Consider the following 24689-nt stretch of genomic DNA (forward strand, 5'->3'; position numbering starts at 1 on the left):
TCACCTGTGCTGTTTTCCACAGGTGCATAATGATGAAGATGATGACACAGTGACCTATGAGAACATCAGAGAGCCTTCTGCGTCTGTCAGACTCGGCTGATCATCAGCATCAACTCACCAAATGTTTCTACAACAGCTGGACCTCAACTTCATCTAACAGGGAAGATAATGTATTAAATTCATTTATTTCTCACATAACGCCTCTAAATAAGGCTCTCACATATCCACACATATTCTTACCACTGTCCATACTGTATATATCTGATCCATAGTGTACTACTGCACTTATACCTGCACTTCCTGCTCTACCTGCTGCACATACTGTTCATGCTGTACATAAATTAACATATTCATACTCTGCACTTTGCTGCTTTTTGCACTTCTGGACGTTAAATTGCATTTTGTTGCATCAGCACTTGTTCTGGAGATTCAAAGTTGAGTCTGCTCTAATATTGAATTTAAACTGGTTTCATGTTGCAAGATGTAATTTATTTGTGACTTTAACTTAAACACACTGGATGACGTTCAGCTTTAATGAGCTTGAGTGTTAATGGGATCTGTAATTAAAGGCAGATGATCTAATTTCAAATAAAAAGTATTTATATTCAATTTTACAAAGTGTTGTTCTGTCTCTTTCAAACACACACACACACACACACACACACACACACACACACACACACACACACACACACACACACACACACTATAACCTTGCCTCTGCTCAGCCGCTCACCTCAGTCGACCCCCCCTCTGTTAGGGCTGAACGTCCCTTCGCTCTGGGCTCCAACATTTGTCTAAATAACATAGAATCACATCCAAAAAGATGTTGGGTGGGTGTTCGTGGTGGGTGCACATGAACTCTGACTGCAGCAGGAACATGACTCCAAATGAACAAACAAACTGAGGAACGATCCACAGCACCAACAGCGCAGAGCTCATCATATATTTAATGTTTTTCCTCAGCAGCTTCATTGATTTCGGTAAATATCTGTTATCAGCGAGGACAGAACTGCTCCCACATGTGCTCACTTCATCAACGCGCTCATCGTTTGTGTTTGTGACATTTACTTGATCATCATCAGGGCGTAAAACCTCTAAAGCTCTGCGGCGGATGTGCACACCCTCTCATCAAACCTCTCTTGGTTCCCTGAAAAAAGTCTCAGCTCTAAAACATCATCTGGTCTCTGTTCTGTCCTGCTGCTGCAGAGTCACCGTTGACTCTCCTCCTCTCTGGCCATGCATCCTGTCTGTTTTCCAACTGGTGCAACGATCTATCTTAACAATCTAATGTCAAAGTTCTGAAGTTTTCACAGAGAATAGAAGTTAATATCACACATAAACTCAACAGGAAACAGGTGAAAACACACGGACTGGAGTCAGAATGAGGAACTGAGGCTTTTACTTATCGCAGGAAATACATGCAGTTCTCATTTTTTAAGAAGCAGCACTAAGAGAGAGGCGTGATGGTTGAATTCAGGCGGATTGTATTTTCTTTACTTGTGATGCTGCTGTTTCATTTTGCAGGTAAGAATCCATTAAACACATTTTTAATATGAAACTCTGCTCAGCTGCAGAAGTATTACTGATGGTTCTTTATGAAGAATTCTTCCTTTGATTGGGTATGAAAGGGGCGTCCTGGAAAGGCTCAGTCGTTCACAGAGGATGGGGCGAGGTTCACCACTTTGTGAACACATGAAAGATCAAGGAGATGAACACATGAGCTCAGAGACACTTCAGGAAACTGCCGTCAGTTTAAACAGTTTGATTATTGATGTTTGATTCTGGTGTCATTGATGTTCTCCACAGCGTCTGGGCTGTTTTTGAACCAGCGTTGTATGAACATATGTATGAACATAAGGGTCATATTCATGTTTCTCTCTCTTTCCTCAACAGCAGCACAGGGGAAATATTCCCTGTTGGGAAATGACGTCACGTTGCCTTGTGTGAATGTGGCAGATGATCAGTATAAGTGTAACAGGATCACTTGGCTCCATATGGGTTCAGGAAAAGAAGTAACGCTGATCGATAATGGCCAGATTACCAACGCAAAAGCAGGCCGTCTGAGCGTCACAGCAAACTGCTCTCTGGTGATAAAGAAGGTGACGGCTGAGGACAGCGGGAACTACATCTGCAAACAGCTCAAATCAGGACATCAGTACACTCAAGTTCATCTGTCTGTTATTCACAGTGAGTGTTTACTTCTTAATGTTTCAGCTCAGACCGTCTATACACTGAAACAGGCTGAGGCTGATTTTACTGCTGTCTTTCCATCCTCACCAGTGACGAAACAAAAGACCAAAGACAAGGTGACGCTGTCCTGCTCTGTGTCAGTGCGTCCACGATGTGTTCACACAGTGAGGTGGCTGTATGAGGGTAAAGACGTGGGTGAAGATAGCAACATGAAGACATCTGAGTGCTCAGCCACTGTGACCTTCCTCACCTCCAAGTCAAAGTCTCATGACTTATTCAAATGTAAAATTACTAATTTTTATAGAAAAGAAGTGCAGCTGTTTGCCTTCAGCCGTCCGTCCTCAGGTGAGAAGATGATGAGAAACTGGACAATTGTTTCCTGGTTTGACGTCACATCATTCTTTGTCATTCGGCTGAGTGTTTTCTAACTGTGCAGTTTGTCGCATCCATGAAGGTGATGATGCAACGACGGCTACGATAAAACCAAGACGAACGTCGGCAACAGGAAATAAATGGACATCAGTGACTCTGAGCGGATCGGAAGGGACAAACAAAACGTCATTAACAGACGATGATGGTGGACCAGAGCGGAAAGGTAAGGACCGGCCGAACAGACGATCACGCAGATCCCTGACAGGTCGCTCATTCCCTCCTCGGCTCTCTCTCCAGGCTGGTGGTGGTTCATCATTGTGTCTGTGGGTGTAGCAGCTCTCTTCATAATCATCGTGGCCTTCATCACATGGAGGACTAAAGGTGCGGATGTCCACGGATGAAACTTTTAGAAAAAAGAAGTTGTAATAAAATCTGGATTTTCACTCGACTCTTTTTGACTTTTCAGGGAGCAAAACGCAGAAGGATGGAAACAAGGTGAGTTTTAAAATAACCAAACGCTTTAACGATATGATAAAGTTGGAGCTCGTGTACGAGTTTATAACAGCTCTACACCTGAAAGAGAGGAAGAAAACAAACACGTGGCTGTGCAGCAGTATCAGTCAAATGATTCCTTGTGTTGAATAGAAACAGAAAACAAAGAAAATGTGAGCAAAGCAACAGAACAACAGCCTCCAGACGGCCAAATCAGCCCGACAAACAGCCTGCACAGATATGTTGCATTACAATGCACAGATATTGCTTGTGCGGTGTCCTGGCATGAGGAGCTGAGCTGTATGTCCACAGACTTTCAGTCCACATGTGTCTGTCTGTGCAGGCCGACCCTGAAGACGGAGTTTCCTACACCTCCGTCAGCTACACCAAGAGGACCAGCAGTGAAGCTCAGGTGAGCTGTCCAGTGGATTATAGCGGTGACGCTGAAAGGATCTGTTTAATATCTGAGTATTCATGGTCACCAGATGATGAGTCCTGGTATTTTTGGTGACCTTTGGCGCCACCATCAGACCAACATGTGAACTTCACCCACCAGACATCTCAGTTGTTCAATGGTGGTGAATTCAGAGCTGCTGTCAGGTTGTGTTTATGCGTTTGTAATTCTCTTTCCTCCAGGTTCAGGGTGATAATGATGCTGATGATGATGAAGGTGGTACGGTGACCTACAGCGCAGTGAGAGTTTCCTCCTCCTCCTCTGGAGCCTCCACTGATCCCAGAAACTTCAATGCTGCCGACAACGACCGAGACAAACAAGATGTTAATCTCTGAACGCGAGGTGTTTTTCTACGATGTGTAATTATATGATAGGTTTAGAATTTCAGACTTACAATGAGATTAATCCTAATAGTTGCTCATGTGTTCCTTCTCTTGGCTTAAACGCACAGTGTGTAATTTCTGCCTCGAGGGGTCCCTCAGGTCAAAGCAATGAAGTCTGACGACGCTGTGAAAACAAACTCTGGGAAAAGTGTTTTTGTTGTTAAATAAGCACAGTTTTCTGATGAAAGCCAGAGTCTGCTTCCCCTCATCCCTCCATCGCCTGCATCCTCACATATCCTCTTCATCACCTCTGCTTTCATTAAACCATTATAAATCTGCCCGTCATCGCGTGCTCTTTGTGAGTGAAAGTTTTAATATGCATCAGGTTTATTGGACTTTCAGTGTCAGAGAGGCGCTGCAGTGCTTTGGCTCCAGTCTTGAGCTGCTTTAATTCCCACAAACCACCAGATGTCACTGTGCTCGCTGCCCTGAAACTTCAAACCTTTCTTAGAAAGAAAAGCCCCAAAGCGTCGTAACACTTCACCATCAGAAATATGAGGTCTGATCTGTAAGACCGCAGGATGTAGTGAATAGTTTGTGTGTGGGAGCTCATCTGAAAAGTGCGCACTGAACCACAGCTTCCTCCCCTGCTTGCATTTTCACTGAATCTTACTAACATTTTTATGGGTCTTATAACTTCCAAAAAAGGAACTAATAGCTGGAAGATTTTAAGAAACGCGCTGCAAAGGACGACATATTTTGTTATTAGTTAAACTTTGAATGAGTTTCAGTTAATTTGCTGCTTTGCCTTTAAAGTAACTGTCTTCACTCTGTCTTTTGGTAAAAATATATATTTAGCTTCTAAAATGTGAAAGTTTTGAGATTTTGTCAGAGAGATTGTAAAAGCATGAAGGCTGAGCATCTGACAAGAACAGTTCAGCAGCTTGCAAAAGACACAAAAAGTAGACCCATAGTAGTCCGAATGAGGAAGTGACACATTGCTTATCACAGGAAGTGGACTCTTCATGTCCTCATTAAGCAGACATCAGCTCAGAGACGGACAGTTAATCCCTGAGAAGGGACAGAAAGACAGACGGAAGCATGACGGTTGGATTCAGGTGGATGAAAGCGTCTTTGTTTCTGATACTGATGCTCCAGTTTACAGGTAAGGATGCACACATGTACAGAACAGCAGCGACGTTACAAAACAGACTTCAGTTGGATCTAAAACTGTCCTCACATCAAATGTCAGCATTCAAGCAGCAAAACTTTCCCATTTCATTGATTTCATCACTTTGTCTCATCTTCTTAACAGCTGCAGCTGAACAACACAGCAGCTCCGTCCGTAATAAAGGTAGAAATGAAGCCAAAGTGACCTGAGAATGCACAGACATCAAATAACTCAGCCTACTTTCAGAGGGTTTGGATGCACATGACCACCGACTCTAACCTGAAATCAATGTGAATACATGTCAGACATGTTCAAGGTTCAGCTGGACGTGTCTGCAGTAAGCATGTAGCATGTCGAGCCTCCAAAGCACAGGTGAAATATTGATGTCAAACAAGCTCAGCCGCCCCTGTCCACACCGTGTAACTGAACAGAGCACATACAGCAGTCCATACTGTGGAGGCTCCATGCTCTGACAGTTAAAGACAGTTCAGTCAGGATGCTCATCAGAGCTTCAACCACGTGTGGTAACTAATCTCCAAACCTCCCAGGAGTTAGTTTTAAACTAGAGTTCAATCAGCAGCTTTTTGTCTGTGTCCTAATAAACAGGGATGCACATATCTTTCATCATGAGACGCTCAGGTGAGTTACAGGACAGGTGCACGCACGGCACACTAGAGGTCCTCACAGTGCAAATATGACAATAACTTCAGCTGTTTCCCCTCCTTCACTCTGCTAATAAACAGTGTTTCTGTGAGTGTTATCTGATCTGCTGCTGCTGAACCACATTCTCATCAAGACACTTCTTCACTTCTCTGACCAAAAAAACTGCAAAGATAAAATGAGGAACAAACGAGTCTCACCACTAAAATGTCTTCTCATGTGTTCTCTTGCAGCAGCGACAGTGTCCCCATGTTGCACCATGAACGTCTCCGGTCAAACTCTGCTGGACGAGGAGTTCGACTCTTTGTCTGTCTGTTCGTCTGTGCTGTCAGTCATCGCCGTGACCGCTGTCTGTTTCAGAGAAATACTCTCTAAAGACAACAAGCTGCATGATAGAAAACGTTTATCTTAGTTGATCTCAACACATTGAACTTCTGCTTCTTCTTCTCAGGAGGTGAAACACATAACTGTGAGAAATGCTCTGTGGGAGTCTTCGTATAGTTTGTTTGTGGCGGCATTCGATCGGCTCAGTGAAAGCACAAACTTGGTCTTTGTCTTCTTCACGGGCTCAGGACCTTCATCAGCTGCTGCAGCCTCTGACGTCTTCACCGACGTCTCAGCATCTCACGCTGCTGATCAAGACTGTGGCGTCGCTGTCAGTCGATGTGGATGAGAGAAAAATACATGAAAACTGAAAGTGAAAAGTTTCAAAGAGCCTTTTTAAGGTTTCCAAGAAATTCAGACAGATGAAAATCTAAAAGCACCAAAAACTGCGATGAGGAAGTGACATCACAGCTGCAGCAGGAAGTGGATAAAGCATATCACCACCAAAGCGTTACTTTAGCAACTCAGACTGTCGAGAGCGTGAGAACAAGAGACAGAGGAGAGACAGAATCATGACGGCTGACTTCAAACGGATTCACATTTCTTTATTTCTGACGGCGCTGCTTCAGTTTACAGGTAAGAAGACATAAATCACAAAATAATAAAAAAATAACTTCAGCATTATTATTACCGCGACTTTATTATCCAAGTTCATTGATCAAAGACGACCAAGTCTGTGGTTTGTTCTTAACATGGTGAGTTCAGTGAACTCCTGGAGACAAGGATGAAGAAATAATCTTCACATTAATGATGAACGTCATTCTCATTTCACTGATTTCATCACTTTGTCTCATCTTCTTAACAGCTGCAGCTGAACAACACAGCAGCTCCGTCACTGTCAGAGCTGGAGAAGACGTCTCTTTGCCTTGTGAACATGCAGTGAAAAATAAGCGTAAATGTGACAGTTATTGCTGGATCTCCAATACTTTAGGAAACAGACAAACAGTAGAGCTGGTTACTCATGGAAAAGTTAACCCTGACAAACGTGCATCAGACAGACTGAGCGTCACAGAGGACTGTTCTCTGGTCATGAAGGAGGTCACAGACAAAGATGTTGGTCGTTACACATGCAGAGAGTTCATATCAGGAAAACAAGGTTCAGACTCTTTGGTTCATCTGTCTGTTATTCACAGTGAGTATTTACATCAAAGTGTTTTCAGCTCAAACTGTCACTTTAGAACAAAATGCTGAAACATTACAATAATTATGATTCAGTGATGAGGCTGATTTCACTCTCGTTGTCTTTCTCTCATTATCTCCATCTTCTCCAGTGACTGAACATAAGGACACTGATAAGGCGACGTTAATCTGCTCTGTGACGACATATGAACGATGTGAACTCAAAGTGCAGTGGTTATATAACGGTCAAGAAGGGGATGAACATAACCAACAAATCAGGACATCACAGTCTGCCTGCGTCGACTCTGTGAAGTTTCTGTCTTCACATTACATTTACACACCAAAGTATGAATTATTCATGTGTAACGTGACCAATGGTGACAAAGAGGAGCTGTTTGCCTTCATCCGTCAGCCCTCAGGCGAGAAACCAGGTGAGAATATGTTGAGCTGTTTAAAGTCACTTCACACTGAATAATTACCTGAAATATTGTTTTATTTTATGGATTTAAACTAGGGCTGTCAGTTTAACGCGTTAATTAGATTAATTGATTACGCTGCAAATTAACGCGCCCTAAAAATTAACGCAGTTAAACATGAGTAGCAATTCAATGCGCAAGCATTTTAAATTTGGCCCTTTGAGTGACCCGTAGGCTGCAGCGGCAGGTCGCATCCTACCTGCGCCACTAGTCAAAAGCAGGGTGACAACAGACATGGATGCGACACCGGAGAGCGAGCCAAGCCTACTTGGACCTTTGAACGGCAAGTTTATTTATAAAAAGAACAAAGGCGGGACTGTTAACAAGGACGCAGTGATTTGTACCTTGTGTAAAAAAGAATTTTCCTATCACCGTAGCAGCTCCAGCCTGAATTATCATTTAAACGCTAAACATGTAGTTGCTGCTAGTGCCGCTAGTGCTACCGTGAGCTCACTCCGCCAACCCACACTTGCTGAGTTAAGGCTCCGACACATGATCAGCGGTAAAAACGCTTTGCGCCGGCTGTCCCATTGTTTCCCTATGGAGAGAGCGCTGGCGCCCGACTAAACGGCACCGCTACCCTCGGCGTGGCGCACCGCTCGGATCTGCCGCTTACCGCTGCACTCAGAGTTCAAATTACTTTAACTTTGACCTCGTTTGCCGCTGACCTTTCAAAGCGCAACCAATAAGATAACAGCTCCAGGCAGCGTTTACGAACTACCGTTAAGCTAAATACAATGCTAACGTTAGCTTAGCTGTTTGTGTACGTTCGCTATTTCAGGCAGACACAGTGACTACTGCGTCTACTACTACTACTACTTGCGTTGCCTAGCAACGGTGAATCGCTCACACTTGTTGATGACGTAACCCTGAGCTCCGCCGCCTCCGCTCAGCGCCTCTGCGCCCTACCTAGCGGTGAGCGAAGAGAAAATTTCTTACTTAACAATGAGCAAAGCCACGACAGAAAAACTGACAAACTCAATCGCAAAGTGGGTTGCTGCTGATTGCTCCTCTGATTATGAAGCACACTTTACCAATAAAAACGTGGATATCAGATCTGCTCTTCTTGGTGCATTCAATTGATTAGTCATTCACTACAATTTTGTAATGTCCTAGAATTCAAATTCTTTATTTGGGGACCTTTAGCAGATATGAGATTAAAATGCGATTAATTAGATTAATTAATTACAAATCCTGTAATTAATTAGATTAATTTTTTAATCGCCTGACAGCACAAATTTAAACACAAGTTTTGTACTGAACAGTTTGTTGAGCTGTGTTCATCTGCTCAGGTGAGGACAAAACAACAACAACAATAACAACAGAATCAAGCACAAAAGCAGGAACCATCACCACAATCAAAGGAGCTTCAACAGAACTTAAAGGTCGAGACTGAACGCTTTCATGTGTCTGTTTGTGCTGAATTCAGTCAGCAAAGACCTGCAGGCAGACGAGCGCTCAGATCCTGACGGACACTTTGTGTCTCTGCTTCATGTTTGGACTTTTCTGCTTCGTCTCGTTTGTCAGCTGCGGCTGCACTTTCTGATTTTTTGTGGAGCTTTCAACCCCGTTTCAACTGTGACATGAGGCTGAAAGCTGTGGGAAGAAGCCGTGAGTGAAGCTGAGCTCAGTGTTTGTCTTGTTGAGAAGCTGCAGATTGTGTTTTTCTACTAAAAGTGTTTGATTTGTTTAAAACCGTGAATGAAAATCTGAAGTAATTCTCTTTCAGCTCAGTGACTGAACAGAACAGGCCGCTGCAGCCACGAAGCTTCACATGTTTTCACTGTGTTTGCAGATTGGTGGTGGTTGTGCATCGTTGTGGCTGTGGTTCTAGTCGCTCTTTTAATGATTGTTGTGAAAGTCATCAGAGGGAGGAGAGCTGAAGGTGAGAGCTCAGATTTAACTTTCATCACCGGGAAGTTTAAATCAAACTAGATGATCTGTTTGGAAGCTGAAGTCGACTCTTTTTGTCTTTTCAGGCAACAAAACACGGACGAACGACAGTGTGGTGAGTTTAAAAAGTGTGAATTTGGTTCTGTAGCTGAGAAAGGATGAGCTGAGATGAACAGTGCTGACTGTCCTGTGTTCAGTGGCTGCAGCCTTTCATCAGCTCTGACATTAGAGGCTTCACAGCGACAGTATTTGTGCTGGTTGTGGTGGATTCAGACACACTGTCTCGTGGTCCAGCAGTTTGCATTGTGTCCTGACAGCATGTGCATGAACTGAACTGTGAGACGCTTTCTGACCAGCTCTAACTGTGTCTGTCCAGCGACTGACCTCAAACCCTGCAGGGACTCAGCCTCCTCCTCCAGGACGCAGCCAGGACACAGTGAGATCACACCCTCCACCAGCACAAAGTCACCCTCTCTGACTCTAACTGTGTTTCACTTTCTGTACAGTGATGAGAGAGAGGATGTGCAGCAAACATGAAAAGGGAAGTTCAGAATACAGCGAGGAAACCAGAGATAATCTGACCAATGACAGATGTTTCACAGACAGTCGTAGACAGAAAGTTGCTAAATCAGTTTGTTCTCGCTGACATTTAGGGCGGGAAACACGTCCACAGCCACCATCCAATCAGAAAGACACACCGAGGAAACGAGTACAAGCCAATCACAGCGCAGGAGAGCGAGACTGGGTCGAATTATCTGAGGAAAAAATAAAAAAACACTTATGAACATCTCTGATGTTTGTATTGTTGACTGAAACCTTTAAAAAATGAAGACAAAGGGAAGTGCAGAAAGCTGCAGTTCCTCAAATGCCCACTTGAGGCTGGTTCCAAAAGCAAGTCAGTCCTCATAGACCCCCACATTAAAATGGATAATAATAAACGTGTTTACAGCCTGGTCTCTACAGCTAATTCTCCCTGTTTGTGACTCACTCACTGACATAAGTCAGCAGTTTTAATGATGATTAGGCTTAAAGTTATGTATAATTATGGGCACGGCCTCTTTCAGTAACAGCGAGCGACGTGGTTTCAGCAGCCAGGCTTCATTCAGCCACCTCAGCTCCACCCACGCTCTACCTCTCCATCCATTCTTTGTATTGGTTTCAGAAAGAAAGGATTTATTGTCACGAAAAGGTAGATTGATTGATCACTGGGAGACGACCAGGGCAGGCAGGTGAGATGACTCAGCAGGATTTCAGGTGGTGGACTGGAGCTGAGCTGGAAAAGCAAAAACTAGAGCAAAGAGCAAAACACCGTGAGAGCTGAGAGACCGAGACGTGTTATCAGGCGGGTGGATACGACAGTCTGACAGGTGAGAAGAAGCTGGTTTTTATCCTGTGGCTGCTGATTGGTGGATTGGCTGCAGCTGTGGTGGCTGATTGGCACGAGGTTCAGGTGTAGGTGAGCCATGATTGAGGAGGAGCCGCACATCCAGACGGTCTAAATCCACATGTGACTGAGCGGCCATGTTGTCCTCTCTGTGCAGGCTGATCCTGAAGATGGTGTTTCCTACGCCTCCATCAGCTTCTCCAAGAAGAGCAGCAGTAAAGCTCAGGTAAGCTGTCTGCTTACAGTGATGAAGGTCTCTTTGTTTGTTGTTTCTTCACTGAGCATCACAGTGCTTGACATCATGATGTTGCATTTACTTGCATGATCGTTTAATGTTGTGCTGCTTGTTGTTTTCCAGGCTCTGGAGAAAGATGAAGATGTGACCTACACGACTGTGAAAGCTTCCTCTTCTTCAGCTCGAGCCTCTGAAGATATTCGCAACCTCTACGCCACCGTCAACAAATAAGAGACCGCAGTATTTTACAGCTCACATCGTTCCACTTATTTTACTTTACTTACTTTTCCATTGGCCTTTAACTCGGCCTGAAACTTTGGTGCTTTGCTTCATGCTGATGCACGGCTGCACGGCTTTCAAATTGTTGTATTCTACTTGACTTTATGCATTCTCTGTACTGATGTTTTATTAGATTTTTTTATTATTATTATTTTATTATTCTATTTTCCATCTCATGTGATGTCTTTATTTTCATCTTTTATCATTCTCAAATGGGTTTTATTCTTCATGCTTTACATTTAATTTGTGATTTATTTGTTGTGAAGCACTTCGAGCTGCAGCTCCTGTACAAAAGGTGCCATACAAATAAAGTTTATATTGTTTTTAAGTTGAATAGAGTGTGTGTCATTAAAATATCACAAATAACTTTTCATTATTGCACCTAAATCTGACGGCTCCAGTTGCTTAAAAGTTAATTTCCTTTTAAAAAAAACGTCATATAATTTAAGAAGCTTTTCAAACACGTATGTAACAAACTCACTGAAAGGACCAATCAGAGGGGACGATACAAGAAAATCCACAATGACATGTAGCCCTTAGAGCTCAGCCAGGTCAGCCATGAAAAAAGAAATTAAAATATGACAAACAGTCGCTGCTCATCTCAATATAAACTACAAACAGATGCTTTTCTGTGTCTCACCAGAGGGTGGCGCCAGAGATCCTCCACAGCATGTGGAGCTCAGTGCTGTCCACTCCCCACACACTGCAGAGACAAAAGTATGTGGACGCCTCAACGTGCAGCCATATGTGACTGTTGATCCTGTTCCAAAAGCATTGTGTAATACTGTCTGCTGCTGATCCTGGACCAGCAGACTGAGCCCCCGCAAAGGAAATCAGAGTAACACAGAGCGAGCTTCAGCTGCAGAAACTGGACCAGGACATGCCTTCAAAGACACAGTGGTGTCAAACCAAGTCCTGCTCTTTGGCGACGAGTTCTGTTTTCATGTTTTCAGATTAGATGAAGAAGAAGGAGAGAAAAGCAGAAAGGGGGATGAAGAAATGAAAAGGAGAAATGTGATATTTTGTCCATTAAGTTAGCTGAGTGCCAGTGCACCATGAGGTCAAACGTGAGGAAACGTAAAATATTTCTCTCTGACATGCAAGAAAAAGGCCAATGCCAGCCCTTATCAGACAGATATCTGACAGAAAACATGCACTGGCTCATAGAAAAGAGCAGATTCACGTTGTCAAACTGATGTTCATCATGAAGACGCGGCTCTGAGGGAGCAAGTACGGTGGCCCTGAGAGCTCAACCCACAACAGCACAACAAATTCAAGAAAACATCGGCAGAAACACAAACGCAGCCTTTAGAAAAAACAGATGACATTTCCAGGGGGACATTAAAAAGTGATGGACACAGCTGGGACACGCTCGTCCTCAGCTCATAAACTGTGTCCACACATCAGCTGTAACTTGCCTGATAGAAGCTGCAGTTTGCCTCCTTTACTCACTGCATCAACAAGAAAAACACTCTTCCACGCAGAGCTGGAGGCAGACATGACACTAACATACATCCACTGTGTGTGAGAGAGCAGAACCTGCACACACACACACACACACACACGCGCACACGCACACGCACACGCACACACACACACACACACGCACACACACACACACACGTTTGGAGACAGTAATTACTGTGTGTGTTGAGCATGAAGAAATTGCAGTGGGGGGGTCGTTAATGCAGTCCAGGACAAAGGGCTGTCAAACACACTGATTCTGCTCCACTGACGCTCCCCTACAGGACACATTCCAGACACAAGGAGGTCTGTCTCCAGCACGAGGCTAACAGGGGATTAAGATGAGAACATTCATCCAAACATAAATATGGATTAGCCGCTAAAGCTTGCTAACCGGTTGAGGAAGCTTCCTCAGTCTGAGCTCGTTCAAACAGAGGCCTCACTGAAGCCTCCCTGCGAGGTTTTGCTTCTTTCTGATCTCCTGAAACGAAAACAAATCGAACTTTTTGGTCTTTGCTGTCTTTCACTCTGAAATGTGGATTTCGTTAAGCTGAGATTCGACCTCACCAAACACCACTGATGAGAGAATTGCATCATTAGGCATACAAATGAGCTAATTAAGCTTTTTTTTTCTCGCCCAAGGGTCCGTAAGATCATGACCCAATTTAAATATCCAATAACGACTGAGAGGAAATCTCCTGAGCCAATGGGAAGCATGGCGCCACCCACCTGCATGCATAATAATAAGGAGCAGAATAATAACACAAGGGGGGAAACTTGGAGAAGCTGCAGCTTGCTCAGTGTGCTTTGGAGTTACTTCGCCTCTGAAAACCTTCACCATGGTCGACGCCTTCTGTGCCACTTGGAAACTGGTCGACAGTGAGAACTTCGATGAGTACATGAAAGCACTCGGTGAGTAGCTGACTCTTCTTCTCTGCTTTGTCTCTGTTCACTCACACATGCAGTGAATCAAGGCGGAATAAGTGTGTCTGTAACAAATGATACGTTCAGGGGTTGTCGTGAAGCAGGCCGTCATGTTTCACCCCTGTGCCCCCGTCAGGTGTGGGCTTCGCCACCCGGCAGGTTGGTAATGTGACCAAGCCGACTGTCATCATCAGCCAGGAGGGTGACAAGGTGGTGATCCGCACCCAGAGCACCTTCAAAAACACAGAGATCTCCTTCAAGCTGGGAGAGGAGTTTGACGAGACCACCGCTGACGACAGGAACTGCAAAGTGAGTCGAAACCTTTTCAAAATCCTCGTCTGCGTCTGGTTATTCTTCAAAAGATAAAATACATGCAGGCAGTGTCTGAGGGGGTGTCTAACTTCAACTGGGCTTTAATTCAAATAACCCTAATCATAACATTTGTCTAAAAGATGTTATTTAATGCAGATTTTTGTTTGTTTTTAAGACAAAAGGTATTGTTTTTGGGGTGTTTTTTGTTTCCCTTTGTGGGTCGGTGACTAGGATTGACATCTTAAGACCTCCAGAAACAGACGAGCGTTGGCAGCATCTCAGTGCAGCCATCCTCCTCCTCACTCACTTCAAAACAATCTTGCCTTTTGTCTTTCAGTCCACTGTGACTATGGACGGAGACAAGCTGGTCCACGTCCAGAAGTGGGACGGCAAAGAGACCAAGTTTGTCAGAGAAATGAAGGATGGCAAGATGGTCATGGTAAGAGCAGACGCAGATCTGTCAGACGTCGTATTCCTGCCTGATGGTCCTTCACACACACGAAGGACTTCAGTGGAGAACATTTAGAGACAAAGACGAGAGGGACGCTCAAACTGAAAGTTTTATGGGGCCATCAATGACAGTTTTTTAGCCTTCTGGGAAATTTGCTTTGCATTTTGAAGCCTAGCACCAAGAAATGCTTATTTTTATAAAATGTTTATGATGTTTCAGTGCACTCAGAAAGCAAATTAACAGGCAGGAATGCCAATTCTCAGATCAATATCCAATCACTTTCCCATCAAACGCCCTCAAATAAAAAGAAATATCCTGAAAAAATCCTGAGGATTTCAGAGAATGTAACATGTTGAGGAGAAAATGTGCAGCTAGTTAAATATCATTCATGTGTTATTACAAGTAAAACCTCTGCAGGTCGTCACTTTGGGCTGAAAATAAGAGGAAAAAACACTTTTCAGGCACTTTTGTTGCCTTTCTGAAGCTCCAGCTGAGAAGAGTGAATGAGTGAGAGTGCCTTTTCATGCATTCATAGTCAAATTAGTTTGCTCTTTACCAACCAGCCAGCTTCCAAAGCTTCCTCTGTCACAGCGCTGAGCTGTTTCTGTCGGTGAAATGAGCAAACTGGGAGCGTCCAGTTCGCTGTCCTGGTAACTGTCCTCTCTCCTCTGCAGAATTTGACCTTTGAGGACATCCACGCCGTGCGTACCTACGAGAAGGCATGAGCGCTCGGGCTGACAGCGTCCCAAACCGGCCAGGAAGTGTTGATTTTCTAATTATTGTTGACTGTATGCTTCTCTTTGCACTTCGTCTTCCTCCACATGTACTCGGCCTGCAGGCTGCACGTGTTTTGTAAGAATTTTTTTTATATGAAAACATTTCTGTCGTGATGGATGGATCGTCTTTGCAGCCGTGTGTGAAACATGAAATAAAAACAAACACAGAGTAAATGTTTGTGTCTTCTCTGATGTGTTCATATTGTGTTGTAACAGTTCTATCAGTCAATATAAAGAACAGAGAATCGACTTTAACCTTCAGATACTGAATCCCTTCTTTAAAAGAGAGAAAACGTGCTCTGCATGACTTCATGTGTCACTGCATCGCTGAAACATTATTCTCTATTCACACAATAAAATAACACACCACAGTCTCTGATTATGACAAAATTTCCTCAAAGTCTGACACAATATTCCAGCGCAGCTTCAAAACCTGGAGGCGTAATGAGACTATTCTCTGGAGCAGCTGCATCAATAATCCAAATGATCCCGTCAGAGCGAACATTCGGTCTCTGATTTCTCCCCTGATGTGATTTTAAGGCCTCAAACGACTCGTCAGTCCTTGCTATGGAGGCATGTTTTCACAGTGTGTTCAAGCGCTCTATCAAAAAGACCTGAACGTCCAGTTTTTCACATATTCAGCAGCAGGTCCAGGATCAGTGTCCCTGTTAGTCTGTTACCCCATGAAAGCTGGAAATGTGGTTTTCGTGGTTTTGAGAGGACTGACCCTTTATTTTAAGCCCAAAGACGAAAAGAAGAAGAGTCACATGATGACTGAACAGACAGGAAAGAAAAGAGGTTATGTACACAAGTGATGTATATAATTCTCCATCTCTCTGTGTGTGCGTCACATACTGGATAGTTTTTCCTCTTTGGTTCTCTACAGATCCTTAAAATGAAAGCGTTAAAGGCTCATAGCTCAAGCCCACATGATGAGAGGCCACATGTCCTCTTATTAAACGATCGTAGCTACAATTTAAGTGCTATTTGGGGTTTTTGAATATTGTGAGATTAAATATTTATTTCATGCCATGCACTGGATGAAGGATTTCTCTGATCAATACAAGACTTTCCTGTCAGCGTCACGCACACACACACGCACGCACGCACACACATACACACACACACACACACACACACACACACACACACACACACACACACACACACACACACACACACACACACATTTTGCACCTCTGCTGTTTGATGGGCTGCACTGAACAATGATTCCACACAAACTCATCCAGGCTTTGTTATGTACATGAACATAAAGCAACAGAGGGAGAAAATGCCCCAAAACTCAAGATTTTTCATTAACAACCGACATATTTGGAGGAATATGTGTTAAGCTCCTACATTGTGAATGTTATTTAAATTAAAGTAACTCAGGAAAAGTACCGAAAGTGTTGAAAATGACAGAATAATGGCCCTCTGACAGTATTATATATAATATATGTAGTTTTACATTATTATAAACTGCACTTATTGATCCTGTTTAACAGATCATTGATCAGTGAAATCCTTCTTCAGCTTCCGCATCTGAGCGCCAAAACACAGGCGGTCACGTGACCGCGCCTCCACTTCCTGTTTGTGTTTGAGGAGAGAGAACTGCTCTGGTTTGCTGCTGATTTTACATGTCGTCTTTATGAAACTACTCAGTCGGTCTGTGACACGATGAACACGGTCTGTGTTTGGTGGTTTGTGACGCTGACATGTGGCGCGGCTCCGCTCGCGGCGGCGCCCGCTGGAAGCAGCTACCTGCCGGCTACAGGTGAGTGGAAACTCCGGAACATGTCAGTGAGAACTCAGGTGAACGTCTAGCAGTTTGCCGCCGCATTGTGTCAGTATTTATAGACCCACAGAGGTCAAAACGTACAGCAAACTTTTGTTTATCTGCTGGGCTTCATTTAGCGGGACGAGCATCAAATGTATTCTGACGTTTAGCTATAAAAGTGGGTGTTTTCTGAAATTTGCCGCTGCTTGATGCATGTCAATGTCCCCGAATTTACCCAAAGACCCTGAGGATTTATGTGAAGGGTTCAGTTTTGCTATGAAAGTTGTGTTTTGCCTGAACTGAAGAAAAACGTATAAATTGACGATTTTTTAAACGGAGTTCAAGCGTAAACGTCACCACGCAGACGACGTACGACGTACGTCCAATTACTGGAGCTGATGTTTTTTTTTTGTTTTTTTTACTTAATTGTAAAACAGGTTTGCAGCAAGATGTTGAACCTCGCATGAAGTATGACTTTAATGATGAAAATAAAAAAGGGAAGGGAGAGAGAGACTGTACTGTGAGATAAAAATATAAAACAGTAGGTCTGATAAAAGCCCTTCATCTCACAACACAACCCTTCATCCCTTCTTCTTCCTCACTTTCCCTCCATCCGTCCAGGCAGGTTCTGGCACATCACGGACCTCCACCTGGACCCCACCTACCACCTGGCCCCAGATCCCACCAAGGTTTGCTTCTCGTCCAAAGGAGTCCCTGCCGCCCACGCCGGCCTGTACGGGGACTTCCTGTGTGACTCGCCGTACCGCCTCATCCAGTCAGCGCTGGCTCACATGGCCGCGCTCACTCAGCCGCAGGACTTCATCATTTGGACGGGGTGGGTAGGCTGACGAGGGAGAGACAGAATGAAGTGGTTTTTCTGTGTGACCGTGATCAGCTCATAGAAACAGTATCTGTGGCTTCGCTGGAGTTTCACATCCTGTTGGCACAGCGGCCGGCGCTTCGTGTGTTTCTGTGTGCGTCCTGTGCTTTCATGTGGGAACCAAACCGCTTTGAGGTTTGAAGAACGAGGATGTTGTAATGAGATGAACTCCCTGCTTCCTCAAGGGAGAGTTTCATGGTTGTTTTTAGCCACACTAAAAGCAGAAGTGTCCATTTTATTAGGTACGGACCTTCACGTTCTGCACGTCCCGTCGGCCTCAGCTGGAGTCTGTCTTTAATGCTAATAAGAAAATGCTATGCTAACACACCAAACTATGTGTGTACCAAATATTCTACCTGCTAAACATCGTCATGTTAGCAGTTTCTGTGGAGAGCAGGTGGTCCGGCCGCCTGGTTTTCACTGTCCACTTTTAGACCAGCTGGATTTTCTTTGTGCAAAGCTGAATCAGTGGAGAGCTCTTGATGAACACATCCTGGCCTTGAGTCACTCTTCACAGGTGGTCTGAACACACCTTTACTGTGGCGCCGGATGAAGACGTGAGGTCGTTTACGGTTAAGGTCAGAGTGTCATCGTCGCGGTGGTTCCCGTAAGAAGTGTCAGCAAGCAGAAGTGGCGCTTCCTGAATATGAAAACCCACCATTTCACAAATGTCCACAGTTAAGAAAGATGTCAGAAGCGAGTGGGGTTCAAACGATTGTTCACCATAATGAGGGCACAGGGCCGACAGCGTGTCTAAAGACGGCGAATCAAGTCTGCAGATGAGCTGAAGTCTCTCAAAGTGCTGCTCTGCGTCTCTGAGGAAGCTGATAATGGCAGAAAAGCTGTGAGCAACATCAGTCACAGCAGCAGTGCGTCCACACAGCTCCATTAATCAGCAGCTAATCAGCTAATCCAGGAATTCATGGGCTTATTAAACACGCGTAAGAGGATGCCATGCCACTTAATCCTCCACACCGGGAGTCCTTTTCAAGTTTAAGTTACTGTGCAAGCAGATTTTTGCTTTATTCTGTTGTTCTTGGGCTTTGTGGCATGAGTTTGCCTTTTCTCTTAATCCACCGTGCAGAGGAATCACGTGACGTCTGCAGGACTGTGCAGATGAGTGGAGCTCCGCTGAGTCGGCCATGTTTGGAGGGAGAGAGTCAGCCGCCGCGCTTTGATGGACAGGAAGTACAGTCGTGTTGAGACATGAGGGTTTTCCTTCAGACCACGTGGTGCCGTTACTTCATTTAAAGTCAGGCTTAGTTCTCTTTGCTGGAAGTCTTTTATCATTAAACCTCGGAGCTGCAGCAGTTTATGCATTCATTGATTAGTTGTCAGATATCAAACTCTGATAATCGATTTATGGCTCTTTGTAATTCATTTAAGAAAGAATGACATTTTGTGTGGATTCAGAGTCAAACACAGTCTGAAAACCTCAGAAAATAACAAAGCCTGTTCAGATGGTCATGAGCGTGAGCTGGGTGAATGACGCTGCGCCGTCTTTTCCCTCTCCACCAGCGACAGTCCACCTCACGTCCCTGCAGACGAGCTCTCCACAGACATGGTGATCCAGGTGATCAGTAACATGACCCAGACCATCAGGCAGCACTTCCCCAACCTGACGGTCTACCCCGCCCTGGGAAACCACGACTACTGGCCTCAGGTAACACCCGTCACATGACAGCAGGGTGACGCACGCAGGTCAAATGAAGCAGCTGTGAGGTGAAATGAAAGCGTCACCCTGTTATGAACTTGCTGTGTTGTGTGTGAGCGTGCGTTCGATGCTGCCGTCCAACGCGCCGTTTGCTTCGCTGTTCTTAGGACCAGATGCCGACCTCCACCAACGCCATCTACCAAGCGGCCGCCCAGCTGTGGAAAGCCTGGCTGCAGCCTGAGGCTCTGCTCACACTCTCACAAGGTGACATGTTGGTCCATCAGCTGCTGCGAGGGTCTTTCTGCCACAGTAATGCTCCTCAAGCCCCCCAGACCTAAACACATTAATCTCATTATTTATTGGATTTAGTCTGAATGCAAGCTCTTCTATTGTGACTTCACTGCGCTGCCAGCACAGTCGAAACGCTGAAATCATGTGAAAGTCGACAGAAATATCAGCATAAAATCCTGCAAACTTTAAAGTTCCGCATTGAGAAATGAGGAAGAAAATCATGTTCATGTAAAAGTTGATGCCTGTGTTCACACCTTAAGTTAAATTTAAGCACGCATTAGACTCGACTTGTCATCTTGAGCTTTGTTGAACTCAACACAGCTTTGGCTGTCACGCTGACGCTCTCTCCTCAGCATTGACTGAAGCTTCACGTTGAGCTTTGCTCTGCGTCTGCAGGTGGTTTCTACTCCCAGCTGGTGAAGCCTGGTTTACGGGTGGTTAGCCTCAACACCATCCTCTACTACGGTCCTGATAAAGTCACCAGTAACATGACCGACCCGGCTGGACAGTTCGAGTGGCTGGAGAAAACCCTGGAGAAAGCAGCTCAGAGCCTGGAGCAGGTCTGCAGTGTTTTCTTGAGCCCTGCCGACCTTTGACCCTCCTCACAGCGCTGCATGTTAATGATCACGCCTTCCTGCTGCAGGTGTACATCATCGCTCATGTACCTGTGGGCTACCTGCCCTTTGCCAGAAACACCACCGCCATCAGAGAGAGCCACAACGAGAGGCTGGTCGCCATCTGCAGGGAGTACAGTCACGTCATCGCCGGGCATTTCTACGGCCACACCCACCGGGACAGCGTCATGGTGCTGTTGGACAAACAGGGTGACAGCAGACGTGTTCATCATATTCTGTATTTGTAATCTGTTAATAAGTAGAATGTTGCACAGAAGACGTATTGTTGAACGTTGCATATTTTACATTGGACGTATGTCATATTGTTTGTTTTGTCTCCTGCAGGTAAACCAGTGAACTCGCTCTTTGTGTCTCCGGCTGTTACACCAATCAAACATGTTTTGGAGCCCTACTCCAACAACCCGGCTTTCCGCATGTACATGTACAACGCTGCGGACTACGCTGTGATGGTAAGAAGCTCTGCTGCGTTAAGACTTCCCTTCAGTGGAACTAAACCAGCCCTGAAAGAGACAGAAATGTGTGGACACGTCCCACAAAGCAGAGGGCCAAACCTTGAAATCACAGCTGGCAAACTAAAACCTGGAGGTTTGATGCTTTTAATCTGACAAGTTTGAGCTTCAGAGGTGATGCAGACCTGCTCTTCCACTCAGAGTGTTGGCTCAATGAAACCTTAAAACCTGATTGGTTGAGCTGATATTGATCCTCAGGTGACTGTCGTTGCTCCAGGTGATGAAGCTCTCTCTAAAGTCTTCACTCCGTCTGTTATGAAAGCTGACGGTAAATCCAGTAAAAGTCTGAAAGGGTTCAGGGAGATGAGCCCTGAAACGCCTCCTCTGACGTTTGTCTCCCGATCAAAGCCAGAAGAAAAAGTCCCTCCTGATGATTAATCACGGTGTCAGTCAGCACACAAAAACTGTTTCTGCCGTTGAAAAGGACTCAAAGACTTTTTCTCTCTCCCCTCTCGCTCTTTTCTTGCCTTTCTGCCTCTCTGAAGGATATCTGGCAGTACTATCTGAATCTGACGGAAGCCAACGAGAAACAAAGATCTGACTGGAGGCTGGAGTACGTCATGACGGAGGCCTTTGGACTGGCTGACCTGCGGCCGCTGAGCCTCCTCCAGCTGGGCCTGAGCTTCAGGCTGCCGCGGACCAAAGCCTTCGACAAGTATTTCAGCCACTTCATGGTCGGCTACGACAGCAGCATCGTCTGCGAGGGAGACTGTAAGCTCAGCCAGGTGTGCGCCGTGCTCTACCTGGACCAGCCGTCCTACTCCAGGTGTGTCGCAAAGGGAGGATGGTAGCGCGCTCGTGGATGAAAATGGGAATTTATCTCAGGAGCCAGGAGTTTTAAAATCAGCCTTTTTTTGATTTACTCTGCTGGAATCACGAGGAGGAAGCCACGCACTCATTAATCCAAATATATTTCTTTCTGGCTTCAGAAGTACAAAATGCACAATTCCACAGTGAATCAGTAGTTTAATAAGAAGGAAATAAGCAATACAGTGTGATGATTGTAAGAAAAGTCTCAAAAATGAAGGAACTGAAGGGCTTTGCCTCAGGACTCACATTTAGTTTTGATTTTCAAAATGATTTATTGAGAAATTCTATATTTTTTTACTGAATAAACTATGAAAAAGGGGTATCGCATGCTTTTCCTTCATCAGGTGATATTCCATCTAACATCATAATCGTCTGCAGTGCGGACCTCAAATGCAGCACACACACACTTTGCTGCCTTAAAGCATTAAAAACCCTCTCGAGCTCGCCTCAGCTCTGAGGCTGCTGTCATGCTATGAGGGAAACCACTGAGCCGTGGTCGCCTGTAGACGCTGCACCTCATAATAAGGAGTCAGTCCATCACACCGGTCTGTCCCCGTATCCCTCCTCGCACTAATGGATTACTCCTAATCTCAGGAACCATCTAATTGCCGACCATCGCTTGAGCCGATGGTGCTGCTTGATCCTGAATGCTGTTTTTTAAGTGGCAGGAAAACGGCAGTTTGAGCGTCTTTATCTTCTGTAATGTGACGCGTTTCTGAGGGATAGAAGGACTGTTGACCTCCACCAACACCTCCCGAACCCACTCGTCCAGCTCAGACGCAGGACGAGAGAAGTGAATAAATTAGGTGTCATTTGCACTCCTTTGGAGGTTAAAACAGTTTTTGATATTGATGTTCTTCTACCAGCTTTGGCTCAGTGTCAGGTGTGTTTTTATCTGATGGAGGATGGATTAACTCGCTCTTCAAACCTCCATCATGTATGACGTGCACCAGAAATACGTCTAACTTGTGGTGATTCTCTGTTACAAATGAGCGTCTGATTTAATTTTGCACTTTATTTTTCTGCTAAATAAAGGTGTTCATTCATTCAGAGTGTTTGAAGCGTCGTCTGTTCCAGGAGCAGCTCGATGAGGCCGCTGAGGATGAAGAAGCTAAGCGCAGCGCTGTGACAGTTGCTAACTCGAAGGCCGCGGTGAAAACTTGTGCAGGCTAGTTTGCCTCTGCGGGGTGGGGGTGGGGGTGCAGAGGAACAGTGACTAACCTCATCTGACCCCCTCACATCACTTTCACCCCCTCCCACCATCAGCCCCCTCATCTTATTCAAGGCCTGTTCAAACTTTCCCGAAACTCCTCTTGTTTCTCAGCCACCGCCTCAAGCATTTGCCCCCCCCTTCACCCTCCCTGCTCTTTTGTCCCTTCGCCTCCCTCCTCAAATGTTGATTACGCCTCACTAAAGCAGCTTCTTCATGCAAAAAAACTCCAACCCAACTCAACAAAAGTTGGGCTGCAGCAGCCAAATTGGCCATATTTTGCTTAAATTGGATTTTGGCTGCAAAACGAGAAAATTCTCCAGAGCAGTGTTTCCTAACCTGCATCACCCTCCAAAGTTTATTTATAGATCTGCAGTGTATTTGTTGTGAATTACTGGATCATTTTAGCTCCTCATACCCCTAAAATGTGCTAACTTAGCTGCATTTAAACATTTATGTCACTAACTGTTTGTATTATTCAAACTTCAGGTGGAGAAAAGACAGACTGAGTCTCCTTTCGAGCCTCGAGCTGTAAATCTGTTCTTTGTGTGCGTCTTTGTTCAAGTCGTTCCCCTCATGTGCCCCCAGCGCCATTATTATTCCTGCCTGAGCTGAGCGTCCCGCCACTCAGCGCCTAACAGAACGTAACCCTGGAGACAGAGTTCGTGGCGAGCATGGCGATGGCGAGGACTCCATTGCCACGGTAACGGCAGCAGAGCCCTCAGTCCTCCGAATCCGTCCCTGAGGTCACTGTTAGCGGCCATTATTTAACCAGTGACCTGCCAGTCAGCACAGAAAGGTCTGTGTGTTAGTATGAGAGGGAGAGCCTCACACGCTGTTCCAGCTCACTGCTCCACCAAACTCCATTCAAATTTCAGCCAATTTTAAATACGCTTGAATGAGCATGCAGTTTTTGAAAGGTATTACCGCTGCTCTTTATTTTCACAACATATATATACATATTTACTACAAAACAGCAGTCGTGGACTGTATTTAAGTACAATTCTGAAGTACATTATACACTTTACGCTTCTACTGCACTACGTTTCAGAGGCAAACTTTTTTTCTGCAGAACAATAATACTTCAACTGGTTAAACATCATTTTATGCAGCGATCACCAAACTGGTTTAAAGAGCAATGATAATGCTGCTATTTAAAGTACTTTATTTGCTAATTTAGTGTATATGGCTGGAGAAAATCATCATATAATACAGCAATAAGATGCATTTCTACCCCTATAGCCCGAATTCTTCAGGATGTGCTTGTTCATACAGTTTTGCTCTGCACTGACATTAAATCATTCGTTTTCCTGAAACATGGTGGCAGTTAGTGACACTGGAGCTGGTCAGCAAACAGGAGGCAGGACCAGGAGGCAGAAGCAATACAGCGATGCAAAAATACTCTGAAACAGAGTACTAATGAGATTGTTGCTGAAGGCGATCCAGCGGCTGAAAACCTTTAGAAACCTTCTTATAAGGCGGCTGTCTTCCTAAATGACTGTCTGACTGGTGGTGCCCCACAGCCGGTTAATCTGAGGATTACTGTCAGGACAGTATAGCA

General features: G+C 44.9%; 3 protein-coding genes across 3 annotated transcripts in view; all 3 read left to right on the forward strand.

Moving 5' to 3' along the window:
• LOC139347268 (uncharacterized) overlaps positions 1-11387 on the forward strand; it is a 233030-nt gene extending 221643 nt beyond the window's left edge. The window contains exons 8-9 of the mRNA XM_070986694.1: positions 11079-11147; positions 11280-11387. Of these exons, the coding sequence (XP_070842795.1) occupies positions 11079-11147; positions 11280-11387 (177 nt within the window). The remainder of the gene's footprint in view (positions 1-11078; positions 11148-11279) is intronic.
• A 2287-nt stretch (positions 11388-13674) lies between these two features.
• Positions 13675-15536, forward strand: LOC139347733 (fatty acid-binding protein, brain). Its single transcript, XM_070987488.1, has 4 exons — positions 13675-13811; positions 13960-14132; positions 14473-14574; positions 15261-15536. The coding sequence occupies exons 1-4, from the start codon at positions 13739-13741 to the stop codon at positions 15309-15311; spliced, it is 399 nt and encodes a 132-aa protein (XP_070843589.1). The 5' UTR covers positions 13675-13738; the 3' UTR covers positions 15312-15536.
• A 1414-nt stretch (positions 15537-16950) lies between these two features.
• smpdl3a (sphingomyelin phosphodiesterase acid like 3A) lies at positions 16951-22238 on the forward strand. Its single transcript, XM_070987335.1, has 8 exons — positions 16951-17136; positions 17761-17974; positions 19538-19682; positions 19841-19937; positions 20361-20524; positions 20608-20788; positions 20924-21048; positions 21594-22238. The coding sequence occupies exons 1-8, from the start codon at positions 17040-17042 to the stop codon at positions 21897-21899; spliced, it is 1329 nt and encodes a 442-aa protein (XP_070843436.1). The 5' UTR covers positions 16951-17039; the 3' UTR covers positions 21900-22238.
• The last annotated feature ends 2451 nt before the right edge of the window (positions 22239-24689 follow it).

The sequence above is a fragment of the Chaetodon trifascialis genome, chromosome 19, assembly GCF_039877785.1.
Source record: "Chaetodon trifascialis isolate fChaTrf1 chromosome 19, fChaTrf1.hap1, whole genome shotgun sequence".
In the NCBI taxonomy this organism is placed as follows: domain Eukaryota; kingdom Metazoa; phylum Chordata; class Actinopteri; order Chaetodontiformes; family Chaetodontidae; genus Chaetodon; species Chaetodon trifascialis.